Source organism: Lontra canadensis, unplaced genomic scaffold, assembly GCF_010015895.1.
Source record: "Lontra canadensis isolate GAN:19392208 unplaced genomic scaffold, GSC_riverotter_1.0 scaffold30, whole genome shotgun sequence".
NCBI classification, from domain to species: Eukaryota; Metazoa; Chordata; class Mammalia; order Carnivora; family Mustelidae; genus Lontra; species Lontra canadensis.
The window spans coordinates 7,911,076-7,931,134 of record NW_022631024.1 but is presented as its reverse complement, the minus strand read 5'-3'; the positions used below and the strand labels follow the sequence as shown (position 1 = coordinate 7,931,134).

The window sequence follows — 20,059 nt, the reverse complement described above, 5'->3', positions numbered from 1 at the left end:
CGTACTTACTACATACCACATGCACCACTGGGCAATGGATACCAGTGAGCTAGACTACGTTCTCACAAGAGTTGTGTACACTTGCTCATTCTGCCTTCCATTTATTCTACCGGGAAGGCAAAATATCTTATGCTTTTACCATGTATTCAAATAGCTCTCCCCAAGATTGTCATCCACCCACCCATTCCACAAATATTTATCAAACATGGATTATGTGCCGGGGCTGTTCTAGGTACTAGAAATACACTGGTGAGTAAGGAAACCAAGGTTCTTGCTTTCATTCACAGAGAAAGCCCCTACATAAACAACATTTTCAGACACTGAAGTGTACTAACAAGAAAATAAAGATAACATGATGGGACAGCATGTAAGGCACCAAGGTGGCAGATTTGTCTGCTGTGTTCACTGCATAGGCATAAATGCCTGGCACGCAGTGGGCACTGAATAAATATTTGTTGTCGAAAAGAATGAAAGAGTCATGGAGAAGGTCGCTAATGGCAACTGGGTGGTAAAAGAAGGCCTCACAGAGGAAGTACACTGAACTGAGACCTTAATAACAAGAAACCAGCTGTATGAATACCTCGGGGCAGAGAGTAACAGGCAGAGTAGAAAAATACAAAGGCCCTAAAAGACTGAATTTGGTTGGTTTGAGAAATAGAAGGGCTTTTTAACTGCCAAATCCAAATGGCTTTTTTTTTTCTGAATCATGTCTTTTAAAAAAATTTTTTTTAATAATTATCATGTTCATTTAACCAGCATAGAGTACATCATTAGTTTTTGATGTAGTATTCAAGTGACTTCTAAGTTTTCATCCTATTTAATGATTCTGTGACATTTTATATCATCCATTCCTGCTTGAAGTTCTCCCTCCTTTGGCCTCCATTCATCATACTCTTAGATCTTCTGTTCTAATATCCCCTTCAGACTTCTTCACTGGGTATGCCTCTCCTGTGGGTACTCTCTCTCTCTCTGACTCCCCTTCACTATTTCTCCTCTTAATCCCAGGCATTCCTCTAGGAAGCTCTAAGTTCCCAGAGATCAGAAACTAAGCTTATTTACCTGTATACCTATTCCCACAGCCTAACATAATGCCTGGCATATAATAAGCATTCAGTAAATATTTACTACTTTGATTTCATTTTTGCAGAAAACTCCAGAATGTCTCCTTTTTCCTTTTTAATTACACAAGACATAAATATACTCTAATAAAAATTTCAATGAAACATAAGAAGCCCTCTTCATGAAGAACCCAGGCCCCTGAAAAAAAATATCCCACTGATCAAAGGTAACCATTGTTAAGAGGCTGACATATAAACATCTGTATCTTTCTATTCATTTACATCGATATATACACATATAGTAAAACAGAATTTTTAGACCTTACTATACAAAATGTCTTAGAATTTTTTTCATTAAGTGCACTGCAGACATTGTCCCACATTAATACATAGAGCTCTAACTTATTTTTTAAAGAAACTTGATAGTACCTCATGGTCTACAGAACCATAATTTATTTAACCAATTCCCTATTGATAGAAATTTGGTTATTTCCAATTTTTTCTATTTCAAATAATGCTTAATAAACATGACTATATAGGGGCGCCTGTGGCTCAGTGGGTTAAACCTCTGCCCTTGACTCAGGTCATGATCTCAGGGTCCTGGGATCGAGCCCTGCATCAGGCTCTCTGCTCAGTGGGGAGCCTGCTTCCCCCTCTCTCTCTGCCTGCCTCTCTGCCTACTTGTGATCTCTCTCTCTCCCTGTCAAATAAATTAATAAAAATCTTTTAAAAAAATGACTATATAGATACTTCTGGATACCTGTGCATGTAATATTGGTAGAATAGACATCAAGGAGTAGAACTGCTGGGTTGGTAAGTATAAATTCAGTAAGTATAAACTCAATTGCTGAATCAAATAAGCAGACTTGAAATTTGGATGAATACTATCAAACTGTCTTTCTAAAATGCAGGAGCTTTGTGTATGTCCCACTAAGACAATATGATAATACTCACTTCCCACAAATTCTGAACACTGAAATAATCCTTTTAATTCTTGTCCATTGACATACAAGAATGAAAATCGTATCAAACAATTGTTTTCTCATTTTTTGATATTAATAAAGTTGAACATATTTTCATATTATTATTAGCTATTTATAATACTTTTGTGAATGCCTTGTTCATATCCTTTGCACATTTTCCACTGAATTGTCTCTCTTACTGAATTGTATAAGCTCTTTATATTATATGGGTATTGTTATATATGTTGAAAACACTCCCTGAGAGTTTAACTTTTTAAAAAGATATCTTTCATTAAACACTTTAATCTTTATGTACACTAAATCTGCCAATATTTTTCTTTGTGGCATTAAGGTTGGTGCTTGCTTAAAGGGCTTTCCCAACTCTAAGATTCTAAAATATACCCTCCTATATTCTTTCCTAATACTTCTATAAGCATTTTTGTGGGTTTTGTTCTGGTTTCATTAAATCTTCAACCTTCTGGAATTAATTTTTGAGACTAATGTAGTAGACATCTAAGTTTATATGTTTTCCAATTAAAAAGTTTAAGTTGTCTTTTACAATGTGTTCATGTTATACAGTTTACAAATAAAGTAATAAACACTCCAGAGCAGGGATCAGCAAATTTTTTATCGAAAAAGCCACATAGTAAATATTTTTGGTTTTATGGGCCATAAGGTCTTTTTGACAACTATTTACCCCTGCTATTGTACTGCAAAAACAGCCACAGACAATGTGTATAAAAATGAGTGTGACTGTGTTCCAATAAAATTTTATTTACAAAAATAGGTGGCAGGCCTGATTTGGCCTACAAGTTATAGTTTGCCAACCCATCTCTAGAAAGAATCCAGTAATGTATAGAATAATAAGAGCTTATGAATGTGAAGATGTCATATTTACAATACAGAACTTTCACTGGAAACAATACAAGGTCTGCTACAAATTAGGTGACATTAGGATGAGATGATACTATAAACCTAATACAATCTTTTAATTTTCAGTTTTAAAACAGAGAAAGCTTTTTTTAAAATGCTGGTAACCTACCCTAAATTTCTTGCCACCATCTTTAGCAAGTGAAAGGTTCAGAGACTTCACCAAAGCCAAATTGTCCTGTTTAGTAAGTTTTTTAACAAGGGCCTCTGTAATATATCGGACTCCTGCATGTGAATCAGCTTCTGAAATGACAGAAACAGATCATCATCAGTAGAACAGGATATCTCTGAAAAACAAATTATTTTGATGTTATATAACCAAAAAATTTTTTTAAGCCATGCAAATATAAAAAAAGCTGGTTAGTTCTAATAACTGCAATGTTTTAATAATATTTTACTTTATATAGCATTATAATAATTGCATACATATACAGTAATTTCAGTAAGTTATGCTTCACAAATATTAGTTCTGTGCCAAGCTTGTACTATATACTTTACACTTACAATTTAATTTGTACATTTAAAATAAAAATTACTCAAACAACTACTGGACCACGAGGGGAGAATTTGAGAGATAACTGATACCATAAGATGAAATAATATTAGAATAATTGGGATTCCAGAAGAAGAAGAAAGAGAGAAGAGGGAAGAAGGTAAATTGGAGCAAATTATAGTAGAGAATTTCCCTAATATAGCAAAGAGAACAAGCATCAAAATCCAGGAGGCACAGAGAACCCACCAAAAAATCAATAAAAATAGGTCCACACCCCATCATCTAATAGCAAAACTTATAAGTCTTAGTGACAAAGACTATCCTAAAAGCAGCTTGGGACAAGAAGTCTGTAACATACAATGGTAAAAATATTATTTTGGCAGCAGACTGATCCACAGAGACCTGACAGGCCAGAAAGAGCTGGCATGAGACATTCAGAGCACTAAATGAGAAAAACATGCAGCCAAGAATACTATATCCAGCTAGACTATCATTGAAAATAGAAGGAGAGATAAAAACCTTCCAGGACAAACAAAAACTAAAAGAATTTGTAAACACCAAACCAGCCTACAGGAAATACTGAAAATACCTTCAGGAACTCTCTCTCTAAGCAAAGAGAGAACCTAAAAGTAGTAGACCAGAAAGGAACAGAGACAATATACAGTTTAACAGTCACCTTATGGGCAATACAGTGGCACTAAATTCCTATCTTTCAATAGTTACTCTGAATGTAAATGGGCTAAATGCCCCAACCAAAAGACAAAGGGTATCAGAATGGATAAAAAAACAAAATCCATCAATATGCTGTCTATAAGAAACTCATTTTAGACCCAAAGATACCTCCAGATTTAAAGTGAGGGGGTGGAAAACAATTTACCATGCTAATGGACATCAAAAGAAAGCTGGGCTGACAATCCTTATATCAGATAAATTAGATTTTAAGCTAAAGACTATAATAAGAGATGAGGAGTGACACTGTATCATATGCAAAGGGTCTGTCCAACAAGAAGATCTAACAATTTTAAATATCTATGCCCCTAACATGGGAGCAGCCAACTATATAAACCAATTAATAAAAAAATCAAAGAAATACATCGACAATAATACAATAATAGTAGGGGACTTTAACACCCCCCTCACTGAAATCATCCAAGCAAAAGATCAACAAAGAAATAAAGGTCTTCAATGACACACTGGACCAGATGGACATCACAGATATATTCGAACATCCCATCCCAAAGCAACAGAATACACATTCTTCTCTAGTGCAAATGGAACATTCTCCAGAATAGATCACATCCTGGGTCACAAATCAGGTCTCAACCCGTACCAAAAGATTGGAATCATTCCCTGTATATTTTCAGACCACAACGCTCTGAAGCTAGAACTCAATCACAAGAGGAAAGTTGGAAAGAAGTCAAATACATAGAGGCTAAAGAGCATCCTACTAAAGAATGAATGGGTCAGCCAGGAAATTAAAGAAGAATTGAAAAAATTCATGGAAACAAATGATAATGAAAACACAACTGTTCAAAATCTGTGGGACACAGAAAAGACAGTCCTGAGAGAAAAGTATATAGCAATACAAGCCTTTCATAAGAAATAAGAAAGGTCTCAAATACACAAACCTAACTCTACACCTAAAGGAGCTGGAGGAAGAACAGCAAAGAAAGCCTAAACCCAGCAGCAGAGAGAAATAATAAAGATCAGAGCAGAAATCAATGAAATAGAACCAAAAGAACAGAAGAACAGATCAACGAAACCAGGAGTTGGTGCTTTAAAGAATTAATAAGGTTGATAAACCCCTGGCCAGACTTATCAAAAGGAAAAGAGAAAGGACCCAAATAAATAAAATCATGAATGAAAGAGGAGAGATCACAACCAACACCAAAGAAATACAAACAATTTTAAGAACATATTATGAGCAACTCTATGCCAGCAAATTTGACAATCTGGAAGAAATGGATGCATTCCTAGAGATGTATAAACTACCACAACTGAACCAGGAAGAAACAGAAAACCTGAATAGATCCGTAACTAGTAAGGAGATTGAAGCAGTCATCAAAAATCTCCCAACAAACAAGAGCCCAGGGCCAGACGGTTTCCCAGGGGAATTCTACCAAACAGTTAAAGAACAATTAATATCTTATATCCTGAAACTGTTCCAAAAAATAGAAATGGAAGAAAAACTTCCAAACTCATTTTATGAGGCCAGCATTACCTTGATCCCAAAAACAGACAAAAACCCCATCAAAAGAGAATTACAGACCAATAACCTTGATGAACACAGATGCAAAAATTCTCACCAAAATACTAGCCAATAGGATCCAACAGTACATTAAAAGGATTATTCACCAAGACCAAGTGGGATTTATTCCAGGGCTGCAAGGTTGGCTCAGAAACATCCACAAATCAATCAATGTGATACAATACATTAATAAAAGAAAGAACAAGAACCATATGATACTCTCAATAGATGCTGAAAAAGCATTTGACAAAGTACAGAATCCTTTCTTGATCAAAACTCTTCAAAGTGTAGGGATAGAGGGTACATACCTCAATATCATCAAAGCCATCTATGAAAAACCCACAGCGAATATCATTCTCAATGTAGAGAAACTGAGAGCTTTTCCGCTAAGGTCAGGAACACAGCAGGGATGTCCATTATCACCACTGCTATTCAACATAGTACTAGAAGTCCCAGCCTCAGCAATCAGACAACAAAAAGAAATTAAAGGCATCCAAATTGGTAAAGAAGAAGTCAAACTATCACTCTTTGCAGATGATACGATACTTTATGTGGAAAACCCAAAAGACTCCACTCCAAATCTGCTAGAACTTGTACAGGAATTCACTAAAGTGTCAGGATATAAAATCAATGCACAGAAATCAGTTGCGTTTCTATACACCAACAACAAGACAGAAGAAAGAGAAATTAAGGAGTCAATCCCATTTACAATTGCACCCAGAATCTTAAGATACCTAGGAATAAACCTAACCAAAGAGGCAAAGAATCTGCACTCAGAAAACTATAAAGTACTCATGAAAGAAACTGAGGAAGACAAAAAGAAATAGAAAAACATTCCACGCTCATGGATTGAAGGACAAATATTGTGAAAATGTCTATGCTACCTAAAGCAATCTACATGTTTAATGCAATCCCTATCAAAATGCCATCGCTTTTTTTTTTTTTTCAAAGAAATGGAACAAATAACCTTAAAATTTATATGGAACCAGAAAAGACCTTGAAAATCCAGAGGAATGTTGAAAAAGAAAGCCAAGGTTGGTGGCATCACAATTCCAGACTTCAAGCTCTATTACAAAGCTGTCATCATTAAGACAGTATGGTACTGGCACAAAAACAGACACATAGATCAATAGAACAGAAAACAGAGCCCAGAAATAGACCCTCAACTCTATGGTCAACTAATCTTTGACAAAATAGGAAATAATGTCCAATGGAAAAAAGATAGTCTCTTCACCAAATGGTGTTGGGAAAATTGGGCAGCCACATGCGGAAAAATGAAACTGGACCATTTTCTTACACCACACACAAAAATAGACTCAAAATGGAAAAGACCTCAATGTGAGACAGGAATCCATCAAAATCTTTGAGGAGAACACAGGTAGCAATCTCTTCAACCTCAGCCAGAGCAACTTCTTCCTAGAAACATCGCCAAAGGCAAGGGAAGCAAGGGCAAAAATGAAATATTGGGACTTCATCAGGATCAAGCACAGCAAAGGAAATAGTCAACAAAACCAAAAGACAACTTACAGAATGGGAGAAGATATTTGCAAACGACATATCAGATAAAGGGCTAGTATCCAAAATCTATAAAGAACTTATCAAGCTCAACACCCAAAGAACAAATAATCCAATCAAGAAATGGGCAGAGGACATGAACAGACATTTCAGCAAAGAAGACATCCAGACGGCCAACAGACACATGAAAAAGTGCTCCACATCACTCAGCATCAGGAAAATACAAATCAAAACCACAATGAGATACCACCTCACACTAGTCAGAATGGCTAAAATTAACAAGTCAGTAAATGACAGATGCTGGCAAGGATGTGGAGAAAGGGGAACCCTCCTACACTGTTGGTGGGAATGCAAGCTGATGCAACCACTCTGGAAAACAGCATGGAGGTTCCTCAAAAAGTTGAAGTTAGAGCTACCCTACAACCCAGCAATCAAACTACTGGGTATTTACCCTAAACATACAAATGTAGTGATCCGAAAGGGCACATGCACCTGAATGTTTATAGCAGCAATTTCCACAATAGCCAAACTATGGAAAAAGCCAGCCTAGTTGTCCACCGACAGATGAATGGATAAAGAAGATATAGTATATTTCTATAATGAAATATTATGCAGCCATCAAAAGAAATGAAATCTTGCCATTTACAATTACGTGGATAGAACTAGAGGGTATTATGCTGAGCGAAATAAGTCAATCAGAGAAAGACAATTATCAAGGATCTCCCTGATATGAGGAATTTGAGAGGCAAAGTAGGGGGCTTGGGGGGTAGGGAAGGAAAAAATAAAACAAGATGGGATCGGGAGGGAGATAAACCATTAGAGACTCTTAATCTCACAAAACAAACTGAGGGTTGCTGGGGGGAGGGGAGTATGGAGAGGGTGGTTGGGTTATGGACATTGGGGAGGGTATGTACTATGGTGAGTGCTGTGAAGTGTATAAACCTGACGATTCACATACGTGTACTCCTGGGGCAAATAATACATTATATGTTAATAAAAAAATTAAAATAAATAACCATGTATTGAGCACATTTTTTTAAAAAAATTAAAAAATACAAATTATTATTTCAATTTATTTTAAGGATTTTATTTATTCATTTGACAGAGATCACAAGTAGGCAGAGAGAGAGAGAGAGGTAGAAGCAGGTTCCCCGCCAAGCAGAAAGCCCGATATGGGGCTCGATCCCAGGACCCTGAGATCATGACCTGAGCCAAAGGCAGAGGCTTTAACCCACTGAGCCACACAGGCGCCCCATTTCCATTTATTTTTAAAAATTATAATAGTTTGCTCAAGATCTTGTGTCTAATGATGTGGAAATCCAGGACTTGAACCCAGGCAGAAGAATCTCCAAAATTTATACTTTTAATCATATGCAGCATTAAAGTTTTAGCAATATATATATATTTTTTTTCTTAGAGAAGGAGAGAGAGAGAAAGAGAGGTAGAGAGAGAGAAGGGGTGCAGAAGAAAAGGGAGAGAGAGAATCTTAAGCAAACTCCACACCCAGAGCAGAGCCCAAAACAGGGCTGGATCTCAGAGCCCTGAGATCATGACCTAAGCCAAAATCAAGAGTGGGATGCTTAACCAACTAGTCACCCAGGTGCCCCTAATTTTTTGTTTTTGCTATTTTTTAAAATAGTTATCCATTTTTTACAGTGCTAAATTACCTAGTTTTTTGTTTTATTTTGTTTTAATAAACTGTCACTAATCTGCTTCTTTGGGTTTGTTTTTTTTTTTTTTAATTCCAATCTAAACTTCAGAAACACCAGAATTCTTAAAAATCCCTTTTTTTTTTTTTTAAATGGTGAGCATCTCAGATTTGTTGCTTTTTTAAACAGAGAATAACCCAAAGTTGTAACTTCATGGACGGCACACCCTATCCTAATTAGGAGTCAGAAAAAATTAATGTTGGGTTCAGATCCAGGCTATATGACAAAGTTTCCCTATGATTATTTACAATAAGTTAATATTACATTTATTTTGGTTCAAAATTATATGCTTTTTTCCCTTAATTTGGGCTGTTCTAGGAAAGAAAATGACTAATATTCTAAAATATTAATCAAATTAGAGTCAACAGTATACCAACTGACAAAGTGTATAGTTTAAACTCAATTGCTGATCAAGTTTAGTAATCAAAACTGAGCAGAGAGATAGCTGTGATTTCATTAGCAAAGAAATCATAGTTTTCATTCACATTCAATTACTTTAAATCATCTTTTAGAAAAAAAGAATGTATTTCTGAAAACAGATTCCCACAAGAATAGACTGCTTTCATGAAAAAAATAAAAACAAAACCTTGGAGAAACATATACATGTCCCTTATGGGGACATGATAAACAGTTTGCCAATAAGCAGACTGGAACAACCCAAGGGTAGATCACATTTTTGTACTGAATTAAGGCACTTCACTCTGAAGTCAACAGATATGCTTTTCTTCTAACCAAGGATGATGGCTAATTTGGCATACGAGCTTTAAGATACTCTCCCACCACAGGAAATAAAGCTTCCTCTTTCTGGAAACTCCCCTCTCCTAACTCTGTTAAGACAGCTTCACCCTCACCCAGAGGCCTTCATCCTCCACTGTCCCTATATGCTTTCTGTCGGTATCAATAATAGGTCATGTTAGTACAAAGATATATATTTCACTTGGACCAAAAATATAAGTTCGGTAATTTTCCATCTCTACTCTAGAATATGTGTTCAAATTCTTAGATTAAAAAGCATTACCTTTGGGGCACCTGGGTGGCTCAGTTTGTTAAGCAACTGCCTTCGGCTCAGGTCATGATCCTGGAGTCCCAAGATCAAGTCCCACATCGGGCTCCCTGCTCAGTGGGGAGTCTGTTTCTCCCTCTGACCTGTCTCCTCTCATGCTCTCTCATTCTCTCTCTCTCTTTCTCTCTCTCTCTCTCAAATAAATAAATAAATAAATAAATCTTTAAAAAATTAAAAAAGAAAAACATTACCTTTATGGTCTTGGTAGTCTGAAAGCACCGTGTTTTCATCTGTAATCTCAACTTGCTCATTCCATTGTCCTCCAAAATGAAGAGTCTCAGATCCACTTAAAGGTGAAAGTGACCTAGATCTCATACTGGACATAAGGGATGGTGGACTAGGAGAGTGAGGTGATGGTGGCATCTTTGCATTGGAAAACTTTTGCTGAGAACCTTTCTTCATGGCAAGAATAAAGCCAGGTGTCCATCAAAACCTGTAAGAGTTTTCAGCATATTTAACAAGGTCAATTTTTTAGAGCTCTCAAAACTATTATCTACTTCTAGATTTTTTTTTTACATTCTGCACCCAAAGTGGGACTTGAACTCATGACCCCGAGATGAAGAGTCACACATTCTACCAACTAAGCCAGTCAAGTACCCTTATTTCTTGAGTTCTGAAGATGACAAACTTATAAACTCAGAGGCTACAGATGCTAGGACCCATACTACTCCCAAGCTGATGGAAGCAGACACTGCTTCAAACACTGCTGATCACATTGCCAGAGGGAAAAGAGACCTCCAGAGGCTCTTGTACTGACACATGCTCCAGCCAGAAGTCTTCCCTGTCTTTCTCTTCTCTATTGGACCAAACTAATCACAGTATCTCTCATATCCAAAATGGGTCCTAGAATGTAGGCAGCTGGAAATGTTTGACAACCAGCAGTATTTAATACTGACAACTACTCTCTCCTTCCTGATAAAGTTTCTTCTTTCATTTCTGGGACACCACATTCTCCTGGTATCCCCTTACCTTTGTGGCCACTCCTCAGCTTCCTTTGCTCACTGACAGTCCTGTATCCAATCTTCAAATGTCAGAACTCCTTAAGTCTCTTTGACTCTCTCTGCAATCTCACTTTAGATGATCTAATCCATGGCTCCCAATGTCACCTGTATGTTGATGCTTATATCTGCAATCCAAACTCTCTCTGAGTTCCAGACTCCTGTTCCCAACTGTCTACTTGAAATTTCATTGCCCTCCTACACTTAACATGTCCAAACTGAATTTATCACTTCACCCATTCCTCCCGTATAGAACAACACATGAATCACAAGTGCACAGCTCCATGAACTGTTATACAGCGAACAACCAGTATCCACATCAAGAAACAGAATATTACCAGAACCCCAGAAACCACTTTGTACCCCCTTCCAAGCATTAGGCAACATACATGGGTAACCACTAACCTGATTTCCAATACCAGAGATTTTTTTTTTTAACTATTTAAGATTTTTATTTTTAAGTATTTCTACATCCAACATGGGACTCGAACTCACAACTCTGAGATCAAGAGTCGCAGGCTCTTCTGACTGAGCCAGCCAGGTACTCTGTAATCTATTTTTGAACTATATGTAAATGAAATCATAGAATAGTTTTTATATCTGCCTTCTCTGTTAAACATTTGGTTTCCGATATTCATTCATATTTGTCTCATGCTATTAGAAGAACATCTGATTGCTTCAAACCCATGTGCCTACTATTGCTTGTCCACAAAATCAATTTTGTTGAAGTTCAGGTCTTCCAGAAGGAACGAAAGCACTTATTAGGAAAGGGATCTTAGTCAAATCCCTTTATTTTTCAAAAGAAAATTAAAGTCCGGAATGGTAAATGACTAGGCGAGACACTATAGTAATGGTGAGAATCAGTTCTCCTCTCAAACTAATTTGTAAGTCATATCATGTAACTAATCTAGTAGAATGTAAGTTCCACGAAAGTAGGCATATTGTTCACTGATTTCTTCCAGGCCTAGGGCAGAACTTAGCAGAAAGTAGATAATTAATTTTATCTAATGGAGTACTCTGAAGAACTGATAAAGGGCACTTATTTAATACCTCAACAAAAGGATATCTTCTTGTGCTGTATTAGTCCTCAACACCAAGAGTCCTAATGCACAAGGTCAGGTTTATGCAAAAAAGATTTTCATGATATACAATTACTTTTGTAAGTATAACCATTGCAAAAAATCATAAGTTTGACAAAATTTAGACAAAAAAAATCTTATAAAATGGGATAGGTCTTCAGCAAGGCTGTATTAACAATGATCTTAGTTTTGCTCAATATCTATAATCTCCCCAACTCTCCCGTCTTAAAATGTGAAGACAAAACACAAATTAAGTTTTAGAAAAGTTGGGGCACCCAGATGGCTCAGTCAGTTGACTGCCTTCAGCTCAGGTCATGATCCCAGGGTCCTAGGATTGAGTACTGTGCTGGGCTCCCTGCTCAGCTTGATTCTGCTTCTCCCCTTCCCTCTGCCTCTTACCCCCACTCATGCTCTCTCTTGTGCTTACTCTCTCTCTCTCTCTCAAATGAATAAAAATCTTTAACTTTTTAAAAATATTTTTATTTATTTATTTGACAGAAATCATGAGTAGGCAGAGAGGCAGGTGGCGGGGGGAGAGGGGGAGGGAAGCAGATTCCCCACCGAGCAGAGACTCCAATGTGAGGCTCGATCCCAGGACTCCGAGATCACGATCCAAGCCAAAGGCAAAGGCCCAACCCATTGAGCCACCCAGGTGCCCCCCCAAATCTTTAACTTTTAGAGAAGTTTTCAGTTCAAAGATTTTGGGCCGCTCCAATGTTAATGCTATATAAATTGGTATTAGAATAAGATATTATAATGGTTTGATGTGTGAACACCTTCACAAGTACATAGGTATTGTTATACAGGCTGGGACTATGAAGAAACTTATTTGTTAAACGGTTGGAACATATATAACATATGGAAAAGAGAGGTGCCATTAATATAGTCAGTCAATTAACCAATAATTAAGAGATACACTAACTTTTCTTGATGATACAGTCATTCTAGGAATGCTGATCTTACCCAAAACATGTCTGGAATTCCTCTCTGGGTCTTGCTTTGAGAATTATTAATACATCTCACCAGAAAATCAGACCCATTTCTTCAGCTACACCTTGTTATAATTTTCCCAGGTTGAACATTAACTTTACCATCTGTCAAATATTGTGATAAGCTCTTACACGTATCATCACATTAGGAGGATTAAGTATAACAATTGTACAGAATAGGTATTATCATCTCTAAAAAGCTTAAGTAATTTGTTCAAAGTCCCATAACTAATTGGCTAATCCACAGCTTGAATCCTGATCTGATTTCAAAACCCACATCTTCATTACCGTGCCATATTGCTGAGTTTTCAGGAGTCCAGATCATGTTCGATTTGCTCTCTAAAGCTTAGCATGGTGCCTCACACAAACTAGACCAGAATAAATAACACTAAATGACCTTGATCAACAGATAGCACATAAGGCAATTCCTGAAGGAAAAACAAAAAATTTAATATAATAGCATCACTGAACTCATGATCTAGCTTCTTACGGTGATGAGTTTAAAAGAGAAAAAAAATCTGCTATATTTGTTTTTAAAAAGTGATTATTATTTCACTTATACATTATTTCACTTATACATTACAGTATGGCCAACTGCCCTGTGCCAAAAGTCCAGTTTACTTTAAACTGCAAACTTCTATGTGTCCTTACTTTCTCTCTCATTTTTTCATGATAAACTATCCATATAGATCAGAAAAGCCACCTCCAATTCATGTAACTGCTCTTTATGCCAGTGACAAAGCTTTTGGTCCTAATTTCCCAAGTGTGGCAAAAACTTCTATCGCTACTATCACACCACTCTGCCATGGAAACAAATCTCTTAGTAACACTGATTCTGTACTGACTTGTAAGGGTGTCTCTTTCTAAATAAGAATAATATACTCGGGGTGCCTAGGTAGCTCAGCGGGTTAAAGCTTCTGCCTTTGGCTCAGGTCATGATCCCAGAGTCCTGGGATTGACCTCCGCATCGGGCTCTCTGCTCAGCAGGGACCCTGCTTCCCCCTCTCTGCCTGCCTCTCTGCCTACTTGTGATCTCTTTCTGTCAAATAAATAAATAAATAAATAAATAAATAAATAAAATCTTAAAAAAAAAAAAAGAATAGTATACTCAAACCTGAGGATAGCTAAGAGGCATGTGTTTTAAAAATAAAATTGTGTAAATAAATAAACAAATAAAATTAAATATATTTATTCCTGAGTTATATGTAGGTTTCATGAAGGCAGGTGATTATAAAAATAAAAGAGGGGAATGACAGGGACCAACTCTCACTTCTGTGTATATATCTTTCCCTACCCTGTAACAGGATAGAAAATTATATAACTAGAATAGGATGTTGCCACATACTACGAAGACATGCTTTATATATATATTTCTTTAGTTTTTTTGGCTAAAAAAAAGCACATCTTATATTTTTAGGCAATGCAATTATTCTGTATCCCACATCTTAGTCCTCTCTCTAAATTCTTACAATACTGAACCATCCTGAATTCTCTTCATAACATTGTAATGACTAAGACCTTTCAGGCTTCACTAGACTATTATGAGGAACTCTGTTACCTCTCTTGATCAGAAAATATCTGCTTTAGATTTATAGATTTAAAAAAAATATTAGAATGGATTTCTGAAATCTAGGTCAGTTCCTTTCTTTTATGAATTTTAACATGAAAGATTAAGTGATAGTTTCAAAGTCACAATGCATTCCCAGATCCCGTCCCTGGGTTGCCATAGCTCCTGTAAGGCCTGGACAGTGAAACAACAGATACATATCACAATCTCATAAAATAGCTAACTCAGTAATAGCGAACTGGACTGTGTTTGAGAATGGTTAGCATTATTTCAGAGACTAGCACCTAGATGTAGTAAATGGTCAACTACAATTTTAAGGGAGAGATGGGGAGATTGTCTGACGCTAGATGTCATTTGTAATCACATTAAGACCAAACAATAAAAAAAGAAGATGATGATGATGATGATGACAGTTGAGAGGTAGGGCTAGAGTGTATGAAGGGGCAGAATAAAGAGAAAACAAAACAAGCAAAAAAGTCCGGAGCTGGAGACACATTCTGAAGGCCCAGAAGGGGGTCTGCAGTATAAGAGAAAGTTACTGGAATAATGGGATTATCAGAGTCATATGACTGATGGGTCAGAAAACACCATCCATCCTGTCACTCCCCTGCCCTGACACACAGCTTCTTAGAGACTATACCTCCCCCTCTATTAGGCCTTTCCTCTCACTTCTAATTGTCCATCTCCTTTGATCTTTTCCAAATAAGACAGACCACCATTATCCGCAAACCCTCCCTCTCTCTTCCCAGTCCACTCCAACATGCAAAAATCCATCCCAATTTCTTGACCTCCATATCCTCCTTTCCGTCCTGGAGCCTTTTAATCACATCTCGGTATTTTCCCTGCAATTCTACTTCATACCATACCCTCTGACCCATTTAAATACCTTACTCTTTTAACTTTCTCTAGTCCTTTCAAATATGATGATTCCCATTCCTCACCAAAGGCAATCCTCCCATCCTGGCTTGTTAACCTCTGCCTCCTATCCTTCATCTCATTCTCATTGCCAAGCTTCCCCACAAATTCTGTCCCACTTTCCCAACATTGTATTAGCCTCCATTTATCTGTAGTTCTTTCCAATATCCTACCTCAACACTTCTATATCTGTCCTGATTCCCCAAACTACTCATCTTAGCAAATATCTTGACATCCTAATCCATTCCAATACTCTTACTTCAAATTATTCTCCTCCTCCAACAAAATAGCCAAACCTTGACATATTCCTCTTTATCCCAATATGATTGCTTAACTACTAACCTTTCCCTTCTAATACCCTGACCTCCCTCTTCATTCTATTAACATCCTGGGTTCTCCTCTCATGTCTCTCTCCATTCTACTCAGGTATCCTAAAAGCCCATGTTGCTCATCTCTTCCCATTAATTTATTTATTCAGTAACTCAATTTTATTGAGTAACTTTTATGCACTGAGAACTGTGTGAGGCTTTAAAAACAGAACTGAGAAAGTAGTGTTTCTACACTCAAGATGCACAAAAGGATTATATCTCCCGCTTATACATGGTCTTTGCACCAAGTAATCTCCTTTATAACATCTTAGAATTAGAATTATATAATCATTTGTGCAACAACTTGGCTATTGCTTATTTCTAAGCTACAAGAAAGCAGAGATTCTATTGTTTGATGTACAATAAATATTTGGTGAATGAATGAAAAGAGGACTGTACTAAGCACTCTAAGGACATTAGCAAATTTAAATTCTCACAGATGATGTACAAGGTCAGAATTAGTAACCCCTTTTACAAGTGGCAGTGTTTCACTGAGAATTAAGAGCTTGGATTCTAGGACTAAACAGCCGGAGTTCAGATCCTGCTTCTCCATTTACTGTGTGACATTAGGCAAGTTACTTAACCTCTCTGATCCTCAGTTTCATCACTTTTAAACGAAAATGGCTACTTCATGCAAGTTATTTTAAATTCTGAATTAGTTAGTACATGAAGGGCTTAGAATTGAATTTGACACATAGTGTAGACTCAAAGGTAACCAGAAGTTATTTTTACAAGTGAGAAAACGTGCTCAGGAAGATTAAGGAACATGCCCAAAGTCAAGAGCAGGTTAAGTAACACACAAGGTGGCACAATCAAGACTTGGACCCAAGTTTTGACATGAAAATTCACCCATCCTTTAATCATTATACAACAAAATGTTTGCTTTTCCATTTAACATTTTTCCCCAACACCCTAACTCATCATTGTCCACGTACTGTGCTCCGTACGATACCACGACACGACACTCAAACCGTCCTTTATCCCTGTCATTCCCCACAGACACCTGGCACACCCCAGTCCCTCCTCCCTCCTCTGGGTGGCGGGACCCCCACCCTTCTCGCCGCCGCACCCCGACGTCCACACTTCCCCACACGCCGGTTCTCTATGCCCACGCGCCCCCGCCATCCCCATCCGTGACCTCCTCAGTATTCATCCGAACCTCCCTTTTTCATCCTCCTCTCCACGCCCGTTCCGGGCCCTCCCCTCCTTCTCATCCAATCCCAATTCCCAGGAACACGCCCCCGCGCCCGAATGCATCCCCAGCCGGCCCACCCCACGCTTGGTCCAGGCCTTCCCGCCTTCGCCACCGGCCCCCACGGCTCCGCCGGGTGCCGGACAACGGCCTCGACCCGGCCTGGCACTCACCGCCAGGGAGCCGAGCGGAGCAGGCCCGCGGGACGAGGCGGAGCTGGAGACGCACAGCTTCTTCCCTCTAAGCGTCCAGCGACGCAGCGGCCATTTTATTGTGTTATGCCGGTTGCCCAGGGGCCGGCGCGCGGCGTAGGCGGGGCCTGCTGCGGCCACGCCCCTCCCTGATCCGTTGGGAAGGCGGGGCCCAGCTTCCCGCCGCCTTTGCCGCCTTTGCCGCCTCTGCCTCGGGTACTCAGGGTCGCGAGGCTTCCTAAAGGTGTGCAGCCTGTGTGGGGTGAGGGGGCGAGGTCTCCTGCTGCAGCCGCCGACTAGCCCATCTCCCTTTCTTGAGGCGAAGCCGCCGCTGCCTCACGCCTAGGCTCGGACACGCTTCTGCGGGGCGGCTGGGCCAGAGGCGGACCTGAGGGACAGACTTCGTGGGGCCGCCAAACTCCCGCCCTTCCGATGCTGGCAGCAGCTTCTCCTTGCGCGGCTTCCTCCTGAGGCGAAAGCTCGCCTTCAGGGACCAGTGACGCCAGACGTGGTTGAAACGCCGGGCTTGGACTCGGCTGCCACCTAAGGTTCAGGGAGCGAGACCAGCCTGGGAATCTGGACAGCGAATGTTCCCGTGGGCTGTGGAGAATGTTCCTCTGCTTGGGGACAGAAGCAAAAGCGAGAAGCCTCTGAGGAGACTTCAGTTAGGGCGTGCCTGAAAATGCTGCATTTCACCGCATCCATCCAGCAGTTATTTAAAGAGAATTTAGCAGAAACTGTGCATTTAAGAAAAAAAAAATTATCGTCAGGGCGCCCAGATGGCTCTGTCGGTTGAGCTCAGACTCTTGATTTCGGTTGAGGGAATGATCTTGGGGTGGTGAGATCGAGCCCCAGGTGGGGCTGCTTGCTCAGCGGGGAGTCTGCTTGGGATTCTCTCGCTTCCTGTCCCTCTGCCTCCCACACTCGCTTCTAAATAAGCATAACATCTTTAAGAAAACCCAAAAACATCGTCAAGGACACCCTCCTCCACTCCAGCTTCCCATTTCCCAGCTTGTAGCTTGAACCGTGTCCCCACCAAAGGCTGCACCGTCTCCAGAAATCTCCAGTGCAGTTACTACCTCTCTTTTACCATAATCTTCGAATCTTAAGTCATTTGTTCAAAAGACGCCCATCCCAGCACAATGTTTAACCTCATTAGGATACCCAATCCCTCATTCCTAGCCATTTGCTCACCGTCCGTTTCTAAATTCATCTGAGAGTTCATGGTCCTATCTTTGTAACAATGTTTTGGAAATTCCTTCTATCTGTGCCTCAGTTTCCTCATCCATGAAATGGGGTAATCATCCTTACTTCCTACAGTTTTCCTGATAATTATGAAAGTTAAGGCCTGTGAAAGAACTTAGAGCTAAGTGCCTGCCCCACAGTAAATTCTCAGTATGTTTTAGTTATTATTAGGCAAAGTTTTCCATTGTGACATTTCATCCTAAGCCTGAAGGAGGAAAAGAATTTAGTCAAGGTGTAGGACAGTGAGGGGAGAATTTGCTTGGCAAAGGGAACAACTTGTGCAAACCTCGGGAAAGGGGGAAGAAAAAACATGACAATCAGCTGGTTGTTGAGTAGATCATTATGGTTGGTGCAAAAATCTGGAAGGAAGCTAAAAGGAAGGTGGGAAGAGGGGCCATATATAAGCCACACTGGGCACTTCTAGTTTTTCGAGTCAAGTGGATTCACCTCAATAGGAAGTTTGGGTGATTCCAACAGGGGGCACTATTCACATTCACATGAATGAAGCTCCCCACCTGTCTCTTACTATTTATGCAACACAGAAGGAAGCTTTTGGAGTTGTAGAAGAGCCAAAATTCCTAAAAAGCTCCAGATTTTAAATTTAAAAGGAAGATATATTCATTTTTTATTGAATTTAAATGGATATTTGTTAGTTTAGAATGTGTACATCTCTGAAGTTCAGTTCTCTCATTTTTTGTTTGTTTTGACATTCATTTCTTTTTCTCTTTTCCACCAGGGAACTGGATTTACTGCATAACCTCAGTGCTCTGCCTCGCAGTCTGTAATGATAGTCAGGTGGGTTCCGTTATCAAATCATGGTGTGCTGGTTCATTGTAATGTTATAAAAAGTATACACAAAATATACAAAATACAAAACATATAAAAATATTAAAATCCATCAAAAATATACACAAAATCCAGAGGATAGTGGAAAATACTTTTCCTGTGGCTAGTCCATATCCAGTTAACCTTGATGGGTACTCTCTAGTCCCTTACTGCCAAATTTTGCTCCTTTATCCAGATACAGTACCCTCTACTAGTGTCTAACATGAGGGTGTTGGGACAGACCTCAGGCCTTAGAGATGTCAGAGGGGAGACCTTTCTCTAGGTAACTAGAATATTAACTGCCTCTTTTTGCATGCTAAAAGAACCACCCTCCCCAAAGCAAGAATGAAAATAGGAAAGGAGTGAGGGTACCTCATTCATTCCACACTAATTTGTATTTAACTCAAAATATGAAGTTGTTTCTCTTCTGTTGCATTTATTATACAAATATTAGCCATAGTAGAGTTGCTTAGCTGTTCCTTAGTTCTTTCCTAATGATAGCAAAGTTATTTTGTTTGTTTGAACTTGCCTCATTTCAAAACTCAGTTTAATGATTTTGCAAATTTGCTTTAGAGGAGAATCAGCCTAGCTGATTCCAGGGAAGAAGCTTCTGTTGTCATTTCTTTCTGTGACTTTAAAATTTAACTAAATTACAGATGTATTTTACAATAAATTCTCGTGAAATCTTACATTTACATTAACATGGATGGAA

General features: G+C 38.8%; 1 protein-coding gene across 5 annotated transcripts in view; it reads right to left on the bottom strand.

Annotated features, from left to right (window-relative positions):
* CNTRL (centriolin) overlaps positions 1–17,380 on the bottom strand; it is an 88,766-nt gene extending 71,386 nt beyond the window's left edge. For 4 of the 5 annotated variants that reach the window (XM_032865750.1, XM_032865751.1, XM_032865752.1 and 1 more), the window contains exons 1-3: positions 17,260–17,377; positions 10,170–10,411; positions 3,063–3,193 (exon numbers count right to left, since the gene is read on the bottom strand). In XM_032865750.1, the coding sequence (XP_032721641.1) occupies positions 3,063–3,193; positions 10,170–10,380 (342 nt within the window). In that variant the 5' untranslated portion in view covers positions 10,381–10,411; positions 17,260–17,377. Of the gene's footprint in view, positions 1–3,062; positions 3,194–10,169; positions 10,412–17,259 lie in introns of all 5 variants that reach the window. The other variant, XM_032865755.1, reaches the window with a different exon arrangement.
* Positions 17,381–20,059: the final 2,679 nt, after the last annotated feature.